Source organism: Haliotis rufescens, unplaced genomic scaffold (assembly GCF_023055435.1).
Source record: "Haliotis rufescens isolate VD_foot unplaced genomic scaffold, xgHalRufe1.0.p SCAF_2, whole genome shotgun sequence".
Classification (NCBI taxonomy): Eukaryota; Metazoa; Mollusca; class Gastropoda; order Lepetellida; family Haliotidae; genus Haliotis; species Haliotis rufescens.
Window position 1 is genome coordinate 39,641,857 of NW_025963890.1, and position 17,687 is coordinate 39,659,543.

The window sequence follows — 17,687 nt, forward strand, 5'->3', positions numbered from 1 at the left end:
TAAAAGAAAAGAAAGAATACTGGTTAACGTTTTTCGCAGGTATAGCTCTGACGTTGGACCGGGACTTGTTGTTATTCTTGGTTAAAGGATCTTCCAACACCAAACACAAAATTCCACAACTGTAGAATTACTTTTGAATTTTAACAACATACATTTTAACCCTGATATGGCCAGTTTCTATATTTTCGAACCAAAATGCACACATTAATGTAGCTGAAAATGGAAGGATGTCATTTTTCGACTTCAATGAGAAATGCCACTTAATACCCGCTTTAATCAATACATTCAAAGTAACACTTTTTTTCAATTTCATTAAAATCAGATCTTAGCATCCCATTAGGGATCACGTCAGAACGACCTTTCATCCGACCAATCAGAGCGTCGCTTACGAGATCATGAAAGTGACAGTCATGTGATTTCTAATCATGCAGCCTCGAAAACGTTAAAACAGGGTATTCCGAACGATAGTTACTGGCTTAACGACTGAATCTATACAATCTAGACCATATATTAGCCATTCTAGAACGTTCTTTTGTTCAGGTTTCAAATTTTTCAGCGAGAATTTGTCAAAATATGTTTCGAAGCGTAGTCGCTAATTTGAAATTAGTGCCGTAAAGCACGAGAAAGCTGCCTTCTGATTGGCTAATGTCGACTTCTTGTTAGTAATTCCATTGGTCGCTCAGAGTTTGCGAAAGGTCGGTCTGACGTGACCCGTAATTGGATGTCCTCAGATCTTTGTTCAGCGGCAGCGAGAACTAAGATCTGATTTTAATGAGATTGCATTTTTTTTCACTACTCTTTGTTTTTATTTTTATTTCTCTGTTTTTATATCACTAACCACGTGATATTCTGTCACAAAAATATGCTCCAGGCTTTGTCTGCCACACAAACATAAATAAAACATATTTTTTTAATATTTAGGCTCAAAGTTTTACTTTACAAAATATATGATTTTGAAAACAAAAATACAAAAAAACAACCAACTCCACCCACACAACCCACACCACGTTCCAGAATATCAAATGGTCGGTCACTAACAGATACGTCTGAAACAGGTTGTTGCAATTTTAGTTTGGGAGTTTTGAAAAGAAATCCGTTACCCAAGTAACAAACATATCTTACTTTATGGTGAGAGGCTACAGTTATTCGGTACAGCAATCTCACACAGCCCCGTGTAAAGGTCTCCGCATTTTACTCTTAGCCATTTCTTTGTAGCATCACTAAACGTCACACAGCTGAAGGTTCCCTGAGGCTCGGACCAGTAGAAGAAGTCGGGCGGCGCGGTGTCTTTGTGCCACTTCCAGTCTGTTTTGAAGGTGAGTCCGATCCACATGTCTTTCCCTTTGAGAAGAGGATGGTGATATGTTTACATGATATTCAACCCAGAGTGAGTGAGTGGTTATTGCTTAACGCCGCTTCAACACTCTTGCAGCTATTCGCCGCGAGTCACTCTAGTTCATATTCAACTTAGCGTGGGTTTAACGCCGCTTTTAACAGTATTCCAGTTATATCACGGCGTGTCAGCTTAATGTGGGAGGAAAGCCCGAAGTGATGCAGGTCTCAGACGTTTACCATTTTGGTGAAACCAACGAGCACTAGTATGGTGCTGACAAACCTAGAAACATAATCCGTGCGAACCGGGATTAAAACTCCCACAATCATCTATATAGGATTCTGGCGTGCTCAAGGGACGCAACTCTGCCTAGCGAATCGCGGCGCCTTAGACGACTGGGCCACCCGTGCCCCCTGTAAGAGTATTAATGAATTGTATGCTGACAATATATTCATTATTAATTACATGAATTTTATAAATATTGGAAATGTTATGTCAATGTAGATAAAACTAAGATACCAAGGAAGAACAGTAATGTTCTTATGAATTGAGGTTCTAGATCATTATAAACATTTGTAATAAGAACTATTCAGCGGAACGAATATGCCTTTTGATACATCGATACAAGACGCAAAATAACAAACAAAGAAACCAGCCAAAAACAGGTAAAATCCAAGCGCAAAACATCAAGCATCAATTATGACGAACATAAAAACTCCAAAACAAAAATAACAAACGTAAGTTAAATATATACTAATCAATGGTATAAATATAAGAACAAATGATCTTCCATTTAATTGAGCAGAAATTCAGTATAAAAATATGTAAAAACCAATAATTCCAATAACAATGTCTTGCTAAATATACTATCGGGCAAATACAGTAGGCACTTGAAAACTGGATGTGACCAAAGCGTTTCAAATGTCACTGGGTTGAAAGTAGTCGCCGAAACGCTGTAAACTTAGGCCCAAAGCACAGCTGTGATAGCCATATCAAATACTTCCCCATCGAATAACAATTTCGTGTTTGTTTCATTTTTAGCCACTATCAAACGTGGGTGTATACTTTATTTTTCCCCCAGTTTTCTATCTCATAAATATCATCATGACATTGTCCGCATTACCACTGGTGGTTGAAAGGAAAACAGGATCAGTGTCCACAGTATGGACGCATTTTGCATTCGTCAACACTCGTCCCTTTCCGGAACCTGCAAGAAGACTCGTCCCCCTATCGATGACTGTTATGTGCGAAAATACGACAAACCAATCAGAATGCGCGTATGATTTCAAGTTCTTCGTCAAATAATCCCTCAGAAATATTTTTTTTGATTTTACATATGTCTTACATCTAAAAATATATCAAAGACACAGTTAAATGTGTTCAATCATACTGTAAAATTCCGCATGTCCCGATGTGCTTTAAATTGCATCTGAAATATATATAATTAAGGGGAAATGTAAGTGAACCATTACGCACATAGTTGACAGTTGTTTTAGGTATGCCCGTTTGCGCTAAGACGGAACCCGGTCGCAAAAATGGTCATGAGCGGGGCACGAGTCGCTATTCGGCTTGTCCCGGAATAACATGAGTTGGTCACGAATGCGCATTTACGTGCATATAACATTATTCGGAACAGACGTCAAGTCAGAATATACCACTCAAAGAAAGTTAAAGAAAGCTTGATTTTTTAAAAAAAAATTTGTGTGTGTGTGGGGGGGTCGTTTTCATTACCCATAGTCATATGAGTTGGGTTTAACGCCGCTTTGAACAGTATTCCAGTTATTTCACGGAGTGTCAGCTTAGTGTTTGAGGAAAGCCCGAAGTGATGCAGGTCTCAGACGTTTACCATTTTGGTGAAACATACGTAACATAATCGGGGCGAACTGGGATTCGAACTCAAGATAAAAAATCAAAGGTTTCTTCAGTGCCCAAGGGACGCAACTCTGCACAGCGAATTGCGGCGCTTGAGACGACTTGGCCATCCGTGCACCCATAGTCCTATGAAATTTACGAATGTTTTTTAACTTCTTCTTTTATAGTCATGTCAGATTAAGTATTACATAGGAACAAATCGGGAGTTCTTTAATTTTTTGTTTTTCACATGACAGCTAACTATACAAATAAGTACAAATCGGATGTCCTTGAACTTCTTCATCCTTCCGATGTAAGCGTGCCCACTAGCCTATATCAAAGCCTAGTTTCTACCCTTGCCACATCAAGGCCACTTTTCTTGGCTCGACCCTGGCGCCACCTCGCGTAGATCACGAGTTATGCCCCTTGTAATGAAAACGCGATATCCAATCAGATCGCTGTTCTTATCTCGCATAGCTTCACAAAGATTGCGACTACTTAGTCAGTCAGATTAAGAAACCATTCGCGATTTCATTCATGGCACAAAACAGAAGTAATCGCTAGGGTGTTAAAAGATGAAAAAGACATATTCGTGTCAACATGAACAGGCAGCGGTAAATCACTTCCATACAAAGGTGTACCAGTCGTGGATGTTGATTTTGTGAAACGTTCTCTGATTGGACAATCGATATGTGCGATAGTCCAATCATATTTCGCACGGGAAAGTGGACTTGATGGCAAGGATGGAAACAAGACTTCGATAAAAAGGCTAGTGACCGCTCTTGCCTCGGGAAGATGGAACTACTTTTGAGTAGTATATTTTCCCATTCGTGACCAACTCGTGTTATTCCGGGACAAGCCGAATAGCGACTCGTGCCCCTCTCATGGCCATTTTTGCGACTGGGTTCCGTCTTAGCGCAAACGGGCATACCTAAAACAATTGTCAACTCGTTGCGTAATGGTTCAAATATATTTCCCCATATATTATATATATTTCAGATGCAATTTAAAGCAGATCGGGACGTACGGAATTATACAGTATGATTGAACACATTTAACTGTGTCTTGGGTATATTTTTAGATGCAAGACATATGTAAAATCTAAAACTATTTATGAGGGATTATTTGACAAAGAACTCGAAATCATACGCCCATTCTGATTGGTTTGTCGTATTTTCGCACAAACAGTCATCGATAGGGGGACGAGTCTTCTTGCAGGTTACGGAAAGGGGCGAGTGGTGACGAATGATATTTTCCTTCATACCGTACCTCTCCGTTTGACTACAGTATACGCTATGTCATTCTCCTCCGCCGTATGTATGTTATACAGTCTGCCCCCGGCAGTCACACAAACTTGTTTAATTTCACTGTTCTTCTTCAGAGTGTTGTGGAAATAAAAACATTTATTCGTTGGTTTGTGGTACACCCATCCTGCTGGACAATCAGCTGAAAAGAGAAGCATGCATTCAACGATTCATTCATGTTTTGCTAATGTTGCCTGGCAACCTTTAACGTTACAGGTACACAGTGAGATGCTTTCCGCAAGTTATGTTTGATTGTTTGTTTGTTGTTAAACGCCACACTCAGCAATATTCCAGCTATATGACGGCGGTCTGTAAATAATCCAGTCTGGACCAGACAATCCAGTGACTGACATCATGAGCATGGTGTAACAACACACCCAATAAGTGCGTTTATGAAAGTCCAAAGGGACGCATCTCTTACACTTTACCACGTTGGAAAAAGCAACGCATAGATGAATGATGCTGACAAACTCAGCATAAACACAAGGACGAATCTGGAATTCGAACTCACGGTCGCACAGGAAGCGGGCGTTATGGAACGAATTTTTTCACAACGATTTGTTGCCCCATGGATCTCCTTCGCCCGTCGTACTGGGATTACTGCACTTATATAGCGACATGCATGTGTGTGTGTGTGTGTGTGTGTGTGTGTGTGTGTGTGTGTGTGTGTGTGTGTGTGTGTGTGTGTGTGTGTGTGTGTGTGTCCGGACTGATGCCGATTTAAAGTGCTAGCCCACTGAGATACCATGCCGCAGTTTAACATGAATACCCAACTCAGCTACAAGGGCGGTCGGTAGCCTAGTGATTAAAGCATTCGCTCGTCACGCTGAAGACCTTGGTTCGATTCCCGACATGGGTACAATGTGTGAAGCCCATTTCTGGTGTCATCCGCCGTGACATTGCTGGCGTAAAACAATACCCACTCAGACACAGTATACTGACACCGAGCCGACCAGTCCTTCTTTTAGACCCTTAATGCCGAGCGCCAGGCAGGGTAACAACAAGTTCAATCTATTAATGTCTTTTGGTATGACGCGCCTGGGTATCGAACCCCGGACCTCCAACCCTCCGGGCGGACGCTCTACCACTAGACCACGGAGGGTCAATACATGTTATACCCTGTGAGGTCATGTTTTTAAGCGGCGTGACCGAGGCTAGTTTAGACTCTGAGTAACTGGTAAACAATAGTTGACAACATCTTAATGTGCACCCGAACTGCCTTCAAGAATGACGGGTTATGTATTGGAGAAAACACGCTTACGAGGTTTTAGTAGACAGAGCATGCCCTGGGGAGAGGAAAAAACCAAGGGGGCGAAGTCTACCAAAACCGAGGGAAAGTGTTTCTTCATACTTATAAACCGAAAAAAGAAACTTAAAACAACATTTATCAACATTTTTATGTTTCGAACATACTTTCGATGAACCTTAGGAAACGCGCGTAAAATAGCTGTTGCTGGTGTACGGATCTTGAAAAGGACATTCTAAAAACCAGTGAGGCTTATCAACATCTCTGTAGCCTCGTGGTACACTCACGGGGCTACAGGTATGAAGGTTGCGAGTACGATCCTCGGGAATATAAAGAAAACATTTGATTTTACATTTCATTACATGTTACAATCTGAACGGAAGTTACATTTATAAAATACCCAGGACATTATATAAATCCCTGGGATATTATAGCAAATATGACTTGAATATCCTATAAAATCACAGGGATATGATAAAAAATCCCAGGGACATTACAACGTCCCTGTTTATAAGATTTAACCCGACTTGAAAGTAAAACCTCACAATAGGTTTTAATGCCTATAGAAAGAAGTCTCTTACTTAATAGCATCCCAATGAATAGTTTATAAGATTGTAAGATATTGCAACAATATCACGACGGGGGACACCAGAGATGGGCTTTCCACATTGCACCCATATGGGGAAGCGAACCGAGGTTTTCGGTGTGTTGAGAGAGCGCATTAACCACTTGGCTAAACCACCGCCTCACCGCTTAAATCTCTACACATCGTGACTAACTTACCTCTATGGAATATCAAATAAGAAACTTCAGGTTTGGTTGTTAGGCCGGCTACTTGGGCATCAAACCAGGTGTTACTCTGGTAGCACAACTTAAGGCTGCGGTCATAGAACACTGACGCGCATGTCCGGTTGTAGTAGCAGGTGTTAACACAGTGGCCAGCTGAGAACGAGGCTTCAGGGTGAAGGTCAGTTGAAAGAAGGCCTTGGAACAGTATCCTCACATACAAAACAGTTTCCATGATGAAGCGAGATTCTCTTGTGGCATTGACGTATCAATATGGCCTGAAAATGTTAAAACAAACTGTCAAGATGAAAGTTAGTCAATAGTCATTAATATTTGAAATACACATTTGCATATTCGACCAATTCGCAGACAGTGGGTCGATCGAAAATATATTGATTTTTTACGAATATCGCAAGGGGAAGAGTGCAATCTCATTAAAATTAGATCTTAGTTCTTGCTATCGCTAAACAAAGATCTGAGGACATCCCATTACGGGTCAGAAAGTGCCAGTTTGAAACTAGTGTCGTAAAACTTGAGAAAGCTGCCTTCTGATTGGCTAATGTCGATTTCTTGTCAGTCATTTCATTGGTCGGTCAAAATTCGCGAAAGGTCGTTCTGACGTGACCCGTAATGGGATGTCCTCAGATCTTAAAACTAAGATCTGATTTTAATGAGATTGGGAAGAGTGTAGAGATTCTACCTTTCCACCATTCCAACTCCCTGGCCCGTTGCCTTAACCTCTATAGCGATGAAGTGTAATGAAAGCATAATCTGAAATTATCTCTCGCGTAACGTAAGCCATCTTTTTTACCCCTTGCGGTTTGCATACAGAGCCAGGTGAGGTGAGGTGAAATGGAGTTAGGCGTCGCGTCCAAGATTACTGCACTTATAAAGCGACGTGCATGTGTTTTGTTTGTATATGTGTTGCTAACGCCGCACTCTGCAATATTCCAGCTACGTGACGGAGGTCTGTAAGTAATCGAGTAATTTGAGATACGATGACATGCATCAACCAAGTCAGCCAGCCTGACCACCCGATCCCGTTAGTCGCCTCTTACAAGCATAATCGCCTTTTAGAGCAAATATGGGTTGTTGAAGACCTATTCTACCCCGGATCTTCAAGGGTGGTATCTGCTTTTACTAGTCCTGATTAATGCCGATTTTAAAGTCAAAGCCCACTGAGATACCATGCCGCAGTTTAACATGAATACCCCACCCAGACACTGTATACTGTCTCCGGGACGACCAGTTCTTGTTTTAGACCCTTAATGCCGATCACCAGGCAAGGTAACAAGAAGTACCTCTTTTAATGTCTTTTTGTATGACGCGATCAGGGTTCGAACCCCCGCTCTACGACTAGACCATGGAGGCGGTCACAGAGCCAGGCCTTTAGCTGAAGATGCAAATCTTGTTTTATAGTGCAGTCAAACATCCACAGCTGACTTAATCATATGTAAGCATTCTTTTTATTGACTTTTATTTTGCTTTTTAATACCTTCAGCCACACATTTTATTGGGAAAGTTGTTTGATATGAAAGTTACTTGTAATATTTAATATTGGATAGAAAGTTTTCTCTTCAATCTGCCTCAGTTTGTACAAATGCTCACTCACACAACTACTGTGTATACGAACAGGGGTTCCGCGGGGTTGTCATGTCGACCCTTCTTTTTATCCTGTACACGAACGATTGTGCAAGCCATGCGCCGGATTGCCTGATTGTCATGTTTGCTGATGACGCAACACTGGCTGGCCTCATTAGGGACAACTATGGAATACTGTAAGGGACATTCTCGCGATCTCGACCTATGGAAACGAGCTAAATATGCCCCAAACACGAGAATGCGAGATCGCGAGAACGCGAGATTTTGGCCAAATCTGGTGCATAGCACGTTTTGTCAAAAGTCGACAACGCGAGAATGCGACGTTTGGAAATGATGCAAAATCTCGCAATCTCGACTTGTCAAATTAGGCCTTAAAAACACGAAATCGCGAAAACGCGAGAATGCGACATTTAATTTTATCGCGATCTCGCGTTCTCGAGAATGCGAGATCGCGAGAATGTCCCTTACAGTATTCCATAGACAACTGATGACACCACAGAAAGGAAGTCAGTTTATTTGCTAAGTGGTGTGATGAAAATTATCATCTTTCTGTCAAATTAGAAGAAAACCTACGTAATTAATCATTGATTTTAGACATAACACCTGTCACCATCATTCACTAACCTTAGGAAGTTGTAACGGAATGTAAATATTTAAATAAATAAAATTAAACTGGAATGTCAGCACTGATGGGTTTTTTAAGAAATGTCAACAGAGATTACATTTTATGCGTAAATTAGTTTTTTTTAGTGTTAACCAGTGTGTATTGACTCTTTTGTATCGCTGTTTTGTTGAAAGTGTTTTAACCTTTTCAATTCAGTGCTGTTTGGAGCTCTTTCTGTTCAAAACCAATCACGCTTGGACAAAATCGTTTTAGTAGCTGAAAAGATAGCTGGTGACAGTTTATTTATTCATACGAAAGGCTTGGTTTGCTTTTATTTACACGAATCAAGTCGATTGGTAGGCTGGTGCCCGAAACATGTCACACATTTAATAGCATTGAACAAAACCAACGTTCAAAGAACAAAATAGAAACTGTTTAGGCAAAGACAGTAAAACTGCCCCACGATGAGCAGACAGGACCGCTGCAAGATATTGTTTATATTGCAGTCATCGGGTGGTCCTTCGGGATATCATGAAACCGACCTATGTTCTACGTGGAGGCAACTTCTATTTCAAAAACCAAAATTCATTTACAAACATCATTCAGATATGTGCAGTCAAGGTGGGGGACATTTTTCTTTCGAACCCCTCTCTCTGCAGTTGTTCTACATGGGGCACAAACCTTGCAAAACCTGTCCCATCCTGAATTCAAATCTACCTTTACAGCTAAAACATACTGCACAAAACCTTTTCAAGACCAATCACGTCAAACTAAAAACGTCATGCATGGCATTGAATGTATCCTTTGTGGATTGATATATGTTGGAGAGATGCAACAGAAATTATCGACTTGAGTCAGCCAGCATAGATCGGGCATCAATATAACTGTCTCTGATTGTGTCTACTAACAATTCAATTCTGAAAACCATTCCACCTTTGCATGAAAGATAGGATATGGGAGAAAATATACCATCCAACTAATAGCCTTAAATGCAGTCGACCTTGATAATTGGATGCGACTGTTGTGTACAGTAATGCCACATGGACATAATTAAAAAATCCAAGACGTTGCAATCTTTCTAACCAGCGAACAGCCAACGTCAGTGTATTGAGTCTGTTTCTGGCACCCCAATGACGTCGACATAAGAAAGGACGAAGGCCAAATGATACCATTCTTTTAGAAGCCTTCTTGCCCCTCCTTCAGGAACCACTGCCCAGAGTAAGAACAGAACTATTGTCTGTGTCATTAAAAGACAGTAAACGACTCCAGCAACTTTTGCTAATGGGTGAGTCTACTAACAGTACGAGACCACAGTATCGACCAGAGGGTATAGTTCTTGATATGACTTTGAAACATTTGGCCAAACCAGGAACAGACTGTCAATCAGACAAAGACCTTTGTTCGTGTATACCATTTGATCCAGGCTGTTCAATTATAGGAGCGTGTTGCAAAAGGTTGACTTGGCAGCTTGATGTAAATTCCATACATACAAAAAGAACAAGTCATTGCACCTCCATATTTGTCCTATGGTGTTAGAAAGTTGAATATTTATCATACTCGATTAAGATACATGAAAAGCCAGTTAAATTATGATTTATACAGAATAGAGATAAAATGTGATCCAATATGTCAATGTGGTAATCCATGTGAAAACGCATATCATTATTTATTCAAGTGTCCATTGTACGTCCACCAAAGAAAAACTATGTTAATAATAATTCGGGACATTTTACACAACGCCGTGAACAAAAATGTTAAATTAGATTTAAGTTTGATGTTAAACAGAAATGAATGTTTGTCCATTATCGAAAATCAACACATTTTTAAAGCAGTGCAAATGTTTATAAGTCTTAACAAGAGATTTGGGTAACACTTTAATGTACATATACTAGTCTCTCTTTTGTACATTTCTTTTGTTATCTTTACACATATCTTCTTTTCTGTTTACCTTGTATAAAATTTACTGTACAAGCTTTTGTAAATACCATGGAGAGGGAGTCCTAAGTTGGATAACTTGTTCCCAATCCATTTCAATCTGAATAAAATATGTTTAAATCATGTAAATTCCACTACTTGTGGCTGCCATCATACTCATCATACTGCTAGCCGGCAGGTAGATCATATATGACAGGTGGCTTCTCTATTGATGACAATAAAAACCTTCGTCAGTTATTCAAATATGGGCCAAAATATCGCGAGCAGTCTTCAATTGAGATCACAACTTAAAAATCATTATGGGTACTGTCAAAGCATATGCCCAAAAATGAGCCAAAAGAAAAGAGGAACCTGTTGAATGTCTCTCAGACTGGCTGCAGGCAGTGCGTGACGTTGTCATTGGTAGAATGCACAAACACAAAATTGGCATAGACCCATTCTGTCCCAGCCAGCCGCCATCCAAAGTCTGGCTTCCATACAAGAAAAATGTGTAATTTTTCCCACTTACAAGGTCTCAAATAACAGAACCATTATATGTAAGTCTCACTACGTTAATTGTTTGACCAAAGAGTGTGAGTGAGTGAGTTTGGTTTTACGCCGCTTTTAGCAATATTCCAGCAATATCACGGCGGGGGACACCAGAAATGGGCTTCACACATTGTACCCATGTCGGGATTCGAACCCGGATCTTCGGCGTGACGAGCGAACGCTTTAACCACTAGGCTACCCGACCGCCCCTTTTGACCAAAGAACTTGATATGAGTGACACATAAAAAAATGCCGCATAAGAAATCTGTGAAAACCATGCATTTGTACTATCAATTTTTAGCTTGACTCTAAAACCTGAAGAAACGTCCATTCCTCTTTTGTACTTGATTCCAAAGCTCGACAAAGAGATATTAATTGCTGGGTACAGCAAGTGTCCCACCATGTCCATGTCTCAAAGATTAACCATAATCCTTATAGCAATCAAGGAACGACTTTCTTTATATTCATTTTTTGAGACAAGTGGAATTAACACCATGCGGATTCTCAAAAACTCAAAAGATTTGCTTGACTTCTTTATAATCTCTGAAAAAAGACAAGTTCCATTCTGTTACAACATTTGATTTTTCAACTTTGTACGCCACCGTTCCCCATGAAAACTCCACTCCTTGATCCATAGGTCTTCTGTTACAATTGCGTGGATCGATGCTCATGATGTCAATCACTGAATTGTCTGGTCAAGACTCGATTATTTACAGACCGCCATCATATAGCTGGAATATTGCTGATTTCGGCGTTAATCAACAAACAAACAAACCAGTTGAATATCTGCTCCACTCTATGCATACATCTGTCATCTACATCAGTACTGCTGCCCCCACCCACCAGATGAATCGTAGATATATCTCATCTGCCATCTTCATCAGTACAAGTGCCCCCACCCACCAGATGAATCGTAGATATATGTCATCTGCCATCTTCATCAGTACAAGTGCTCCCACCCACCAGATGAATCGTAGATATATGCCATCTGCCATCTTCATCAGTACAAGTGCCCCCACCCACCAGATGAATCGTAGATATATGTCATCTGCCATCTTCATCAGTACAAGTGCCCCCAACCATCAGATGAATCGTAGATATATATCATCTGCCATCTTCATCAGTACAAGTGCCCCCATCCACCAGATGAATCGTAGATATATATCATCTGCCATCTTCAACAGTACAAGTGCCCCCACCCACCAGATGAATCGTAGATATATATCGTCTGCCATCTTCATCAGTACAAGTGCTCCCACCCACCAGATGAATCGTAGATATATGTCATCTGCAATCTTCATCAGTACAAGGGCCCCTACCCACAAGATGAATCGTAGATATATATCATCTTCCATCTTCATCAGTACAAGTGCCCCCACCCACCAGATGAATCGTAGATATATGTCATCTGCCATCTTCATCAGTACAAGTGCTCCCACCCACCAGACTCGTAGATATTTGTCATCTGCCATCTTCATCAGTACAAGAGCTCCAAACCACCAGATGAATCGTAGATATATGTCATCTGCCATCTTCATCAGTACAAGTGCTCCCAACCACCAGATACCTCGCTCTTCCACCTGTGGTATATCTGTCATCTTTCAATTGTCATCTTCAGCAGTACGGTTGCACCCATCTTCCAAATGATCCTACAACCCCTAGAAGTAGGGACTTGAATCTTGTGAAATAATGATGATCCCTTGGACTGGCAGCTTCGTCATCACTTAGCCTCGGTAAGGGGTCACCATGGTCTTGGAATGGAGAACAATCTTGGATTTGAATATGTCTCAAATTCATTCAGAAGACACAATCAGCTCAATCGTCCAACAGTTTCAGCCCAATCGTCCTACAGCTTCAGCTCCATCGTCCAACAGTTTCAGCTCATTCGTCCAACAGCTTCAGCTCCATCGTCTTACAGCTTCAGCCCCATCGTCCAACAGCTTCAGCTCAATCGTCCTACAGCTTCAGCTCCATCGTTCAACAGTTTCAGCTCAATCTCCAACAGCTTCAGCTCCATCGTCCAACAGTTTCAGCTCCATCGTGCAACAGTTTCAGCCCAATCGTCCTACAGCTTCAGCTCCATCGTCCAACAGTTTCAGCTCAATCGTCAAACAGCTTCAGCCCCATCGCCAACAGTTTCAGCTCAATCTCCAACAGCTTCAGCTCCTTCGTCCAACAGTTTCAGGCCAATCGTCCTACAGCTTCAGCTCCATCGTCCAACAGTTTCAGCTCAATCGTCAAACAGCTTCAGCTCCATCGCCAACAGTTTCAGCTCCATCGTCCAATAATGTCAGCTTCATCGTCCAACAGCTTCAGCTCCATCGTCAAACATTTTCCGCTTCACAGGTCAACATTTTCAGCTGCCTCCGCTTTTAACAGTATTCCAGTCATATCACGGCGTGTCAGCTTAATGTGGGAGGAAAGCCCGAAGTGTTGCAGGCCTCAGACGTTTACCACTTCGGTGAAACCCACGATCACGGGTTAGGTGCTGACAAACCTAGAAACATAATCGGGGTGAACCGGGATTCGAACCCACAAACAGAGGTTTCTGGCGTGCCCAAGGGACGCAACTCTGCACAGCGAATCGCGGCGCCTTAGACGACTGGGCCCCCCGCGCCCCCTGGTTAGTTATAAAAATATGTCATATTTTGTCAATTTTTGACTGTCCATTGGCGACAGATATCAACAAATTGGTTGTGTGTAATTTGTTTTATATTATCTGATTATTTTAGTGTCCTTGCATTAACCTACATTTTCCGGGTGCGAAATATTGCCGATTTGAATGATAATTCACTCATGAAGGTGGGGAAATTTAAATTTAAGATTTAATACTTACATGGCATGTCCAGGTCCAGATAGCCCGTGGTTGTCATTCAATGGCTTCAGATGAAGAGAGGCAATGATTTAGGTTTGATACCTGCTCGGATCTGTAACAAGCATCCAGTGAGTGCATGTTCACCTGCGTTTCTATATCGTGAGATTGGCTACGACAGCCGTCGTGTATGCGACAGAGCATACGAATGAACCTCTGCGTCGGTATATGATTGATCACATGGAAACAACAACTGTGGGCCTCCATTTAACAGATGTAGAAAGGGGATGTCCCTCGTGAATACATCACCTGTAGTTTATACCCTTGTAGTTTGAGAGATAGCGCAGGTGCAACCATTGAGCTTTAGTTACAAGCATCGGCTTCTAATTTCAAATAGTTATTTACTCGACACTGGGACGACTAATGGATGCTGACATATTCCGTCGGGACTTGTTCGACTTTGGTCCTCAGCAATCAATATTCGTGTTGTCTTTGGTGACGACATAGGGAGTGGCGAAACTACCATTGTGGCAGAAAAGCAATTGCTTACACCAAAAAAAGGCCAATTCTTTTTCCTAAAAATAGGTAAACCTCATTTTAATATCTATGCAGTAAATTATTATTTTGAAACTACTCGGTCCAACATGCTATTTAATGTCTAACTTGAAAACGGGAATCCTTACGTACCTAAGTTTTTAGTGGTAGATGTTTGTCAAGTTGTTAGAGTGGCCTTTCAGGATCTATATCCTTATATTCACTTGCCTATGAGGGGCGGTCGGGTAGCCTAGTGGTTAAAGCGTTCGCTCGTCACGCTGAAGACCCGGGTTCGATTCCCGACATTTTCTGTGCGAAAATATGAAATGACAATACTTAGAAAGATAAAACATAAAATATGTCCATTGCAGATAGAAACATTCCCACAAGGGTACAATGTTTTCACTCGTCGCAAAATGGCCGAACTAATGTCGATGCAACGTTAAATTTTAACTCACTCACTCACAATGTTTGAAGATATTATTTTTCCGAAATATGTATTTCTAAGAGCGGCGTAAAACCGGAGAACGATTCCAATTTGTTTAAAAAAAAATTATTCCATTAGCCTGTGACACGGAGCGTTCCACTATAGTGGTGTTCACATCTGTTCATCATGTCATTAACCCATGAAGATCTGGGGTAGAATCATCTTCAACTGAAACTGACTATAAAAGTCCAGTTTCCGCTCTTGCCGAACTAGGCTGGTATTATGGAGTTACATTTTGACTGGACTAACGAGTCTATGCATAGTCCAATCAAAATCGCGCAAAGAAATCGAAATCCGGTTCGTAAACTGTCGTGCAGATTTCGGTCGATTGCAGGATTTGCAAAGCATTTGCACCGCCAACTTGTTGTCAGCAGATATTTTCCAAATCTTTTCATGTTTTTAATCAAGGTGCTCACGTGATTTGATGCATTTCGCGATGTAAGACCCGTTTTATCACAATATAGATCTTGATTATCGATCAGATCGTCCTTTGTGACCATGGCAGGAAGGCGATTATCAAACGCCACAAGATGGCAAATAATCGGCATGCATAACGAAGGAATGTCTTGTAATGCCATTGGTCGGAAGTTGGGGTATCATCACACTGTCGTAAGCCGTTTAGTCGAGAAACATGCTCAGACCGGTGATGTACAGGATCGTTCCAGATCCGAAAGACCTGTGACGACGCATCGCGAAGACAGGGACCTTCTTCGTCTAATACGCCGAGAACCCTTTTTAACAAGTACTCTTATGAAACAGCTGTGGTTGCCCAATCTTCGTTTCAGCACCAGAACCGCCAGGAACCGGCTGAAAGCAGCAAGACTAAGGGCTAGACGAGTCATAAAACGTCCCTTGTTGAGAGATCACTACAAATCTGCTCATTTAGCATGGTGTATTGCGCAACAGAACTGGAATCTGAGAACTTGGAGACGGGTCCATTGGTCAGACGAAAGTCGCTTTCTGCTCCACGTCACTGATGGAAGAACGAGAGTTTGGAGGCACCGGGATACGGCCTACACCCCCAGGAACATTAAACCGACTGTTGCTTACGGCGGAGGCTCGGTAATGGTTTGGGGTGTTTCTCTCATTATTGCAGGTTGGATTTGGTCACCATAGGGAGCAACTTAACAGGGGCTCAGTACATCCGGGACGTTTTGAGGCCAGTCGTCGTTCGTCATTTTGACAACCACCCCCTTGCTACTCGACTTCAGTACATGGATGACAATGCCAGGTCTCATCGTTCGCATGCAGTCGTGGATTACATGAGGGCCAATGCAATAACGACTCTACCCTGGCCAGCAATGAGCCCAGAGTTGAACCCCCTTGAACATGTTTGGGATATTCTGGGGCGGCGTATACAGGCACGAGCTCCTCTTGTACAAGATTTACGCCAATTGGAAGCAGCATTGCATCAGAAGAGGTTGTTGTTGACCCATCAAAAGATCCAACGTCTGACTGGAGGCATGAGACGTTGGGTGGAATGCGTCATCCGACGGTTATACCCGCTACTGATCTGTTTCACGTGTCATGTCAAGTAGAGACTTTCAGAAACATTTTCACATGAAACATCAAACGTAACTCGTTTGCTTAATCCTCCATACTTTTTTAGGTATTGTCTAAGGTAAAAAATAGCACTTGTGTTACCATGATGTTTTTGTCAGTAAATTTCAATCACAACTTACCAATATCTTCTTTATTTGTTGTCAAATGTTTGTTCCATCCGATGACATTGGTATCGCCCAGCTCCTGTGGTCAGTCATCCCATACAATGTTTTTTGCCATTTGTTATGGTGCAGAAATAGGGGTGTGCTTAACTTTTTTCTTTGTGTATATATTCCATATGATTTAAATTTGACAGAAAACCTTCTCTTTGACTCTACTATGCCTTACAATTTATAAAGGCGGTTGGGTACATGACGCCTTCATTCTACAGCTATTACAGTCGAAAGTAGGAAAGCAAGTACACTCTTCAAAAAAGGAAACGCACAGGTAGTATGTGGTTCGTTGAACCTGACTACACATAACATCCGGTATATGAATTGGATATATGTTATTGGAAAATGTTGGTGGCCTGATATTAGACAAACGCGTCAAAACGCAGCCATTGTCGATTTGCATTGTTTTCGCACTTGTTCAAAAATGCCATGAAGGAAAACAGTAAAGCAAAATGCACGTGCAAGTTATGGCATTCGTAACTCGTGGTAGTGGCTATAAAAAAGGCAAGCATAAGCCAATAATGTGTCATTCAATTGTCAACATTTTTCAAGTTTGTAAATGCCGAGACTCAGCGCTGCCGATCGGAACATTGCCATAGGACATGTCCAAAGAGGGGAATCGCAGTCTTCTGTTGCACGCCACTTCAACGTCCAGCACAGCACCATTTGCCGCCTTTGTGACCGATACACACAGTTCAGTTCCACTGCAGGCCGTCCGAGAACTGGTCAACCAAGAGTTACCACCCTGCACAGGATCGCTACATTCGACTGTTCCACCTACGTCATCGCAATGCCACAGCTACGGAGACGCACCCCTAATTTGAGAAACTGGAGACGAGTGTGGTTTAGCGATGAATCACCATATCTTCTTCACCGGCGAGATGGAAGCCAACGTGGAAGCCATGGGACAGCGCTCCACCGCTCGCGTCACGGTAGACTAACTTCATAAT

At 41.7% G+C, this 17,687-nt stretch overlaps 1 protein-coding gene across 1 annotated transcript; it reads right to left on the reverse strand.

The window, feature by feature from the left end:
* Nucleotides 1-928: 928 nt before the first annotated feature.
* Nucleotides 929-14,197, reverse strand: LOC124114813 (type-2 ice-structuring protein-like). The gene is made up of 4 exons (XM_046475593.2): nt 14,026-14,197; nt 6,518-6,798; nt 4,454-4,630; nt 929-1,341 (listed from the first exon to the last, which is right to left on the reverse strand). Exons 2-4 carry the CDS (start codon nt 6,753-6,755, stop codon nt 1,124-1,126), a joined length of 633 nt encoding a protein of 210 aa, XP_046331549.2. The 5' UTR covers nt 6,756-6,798; nt 14,026-14,197; the 3' UTR covers nt 929-1,123.
* Between the last annotated feature and the right edge of the window lie 3,490 nt (nt 14,198-17,687).

Bases quoted from the DNA above. Each gene is read 5' to 3' on its own strand.
- LOC124114813 (XM_046475593.2), bottom strand. From the start codon at position 6,755: ATGGAAACTGTTTTGTATGTGAGGATACTGTTCCAAGGCCTTCTTTCA. The intron at 4,631-6,517 runs GTAAGTTAGTCA...TTCTCTTTTCAG, and splicing joins TTATTTGATATTCCATAGAG to CTGATTGTCCAGCAGGATGG. The intron at 1,342-4,453 runs GTACGGTATGAA...CTCTTCTCAAAG, and splicing joins TACTGTAGTCAAACGGAGAG to GGAAAGACATGTGGATCGGA.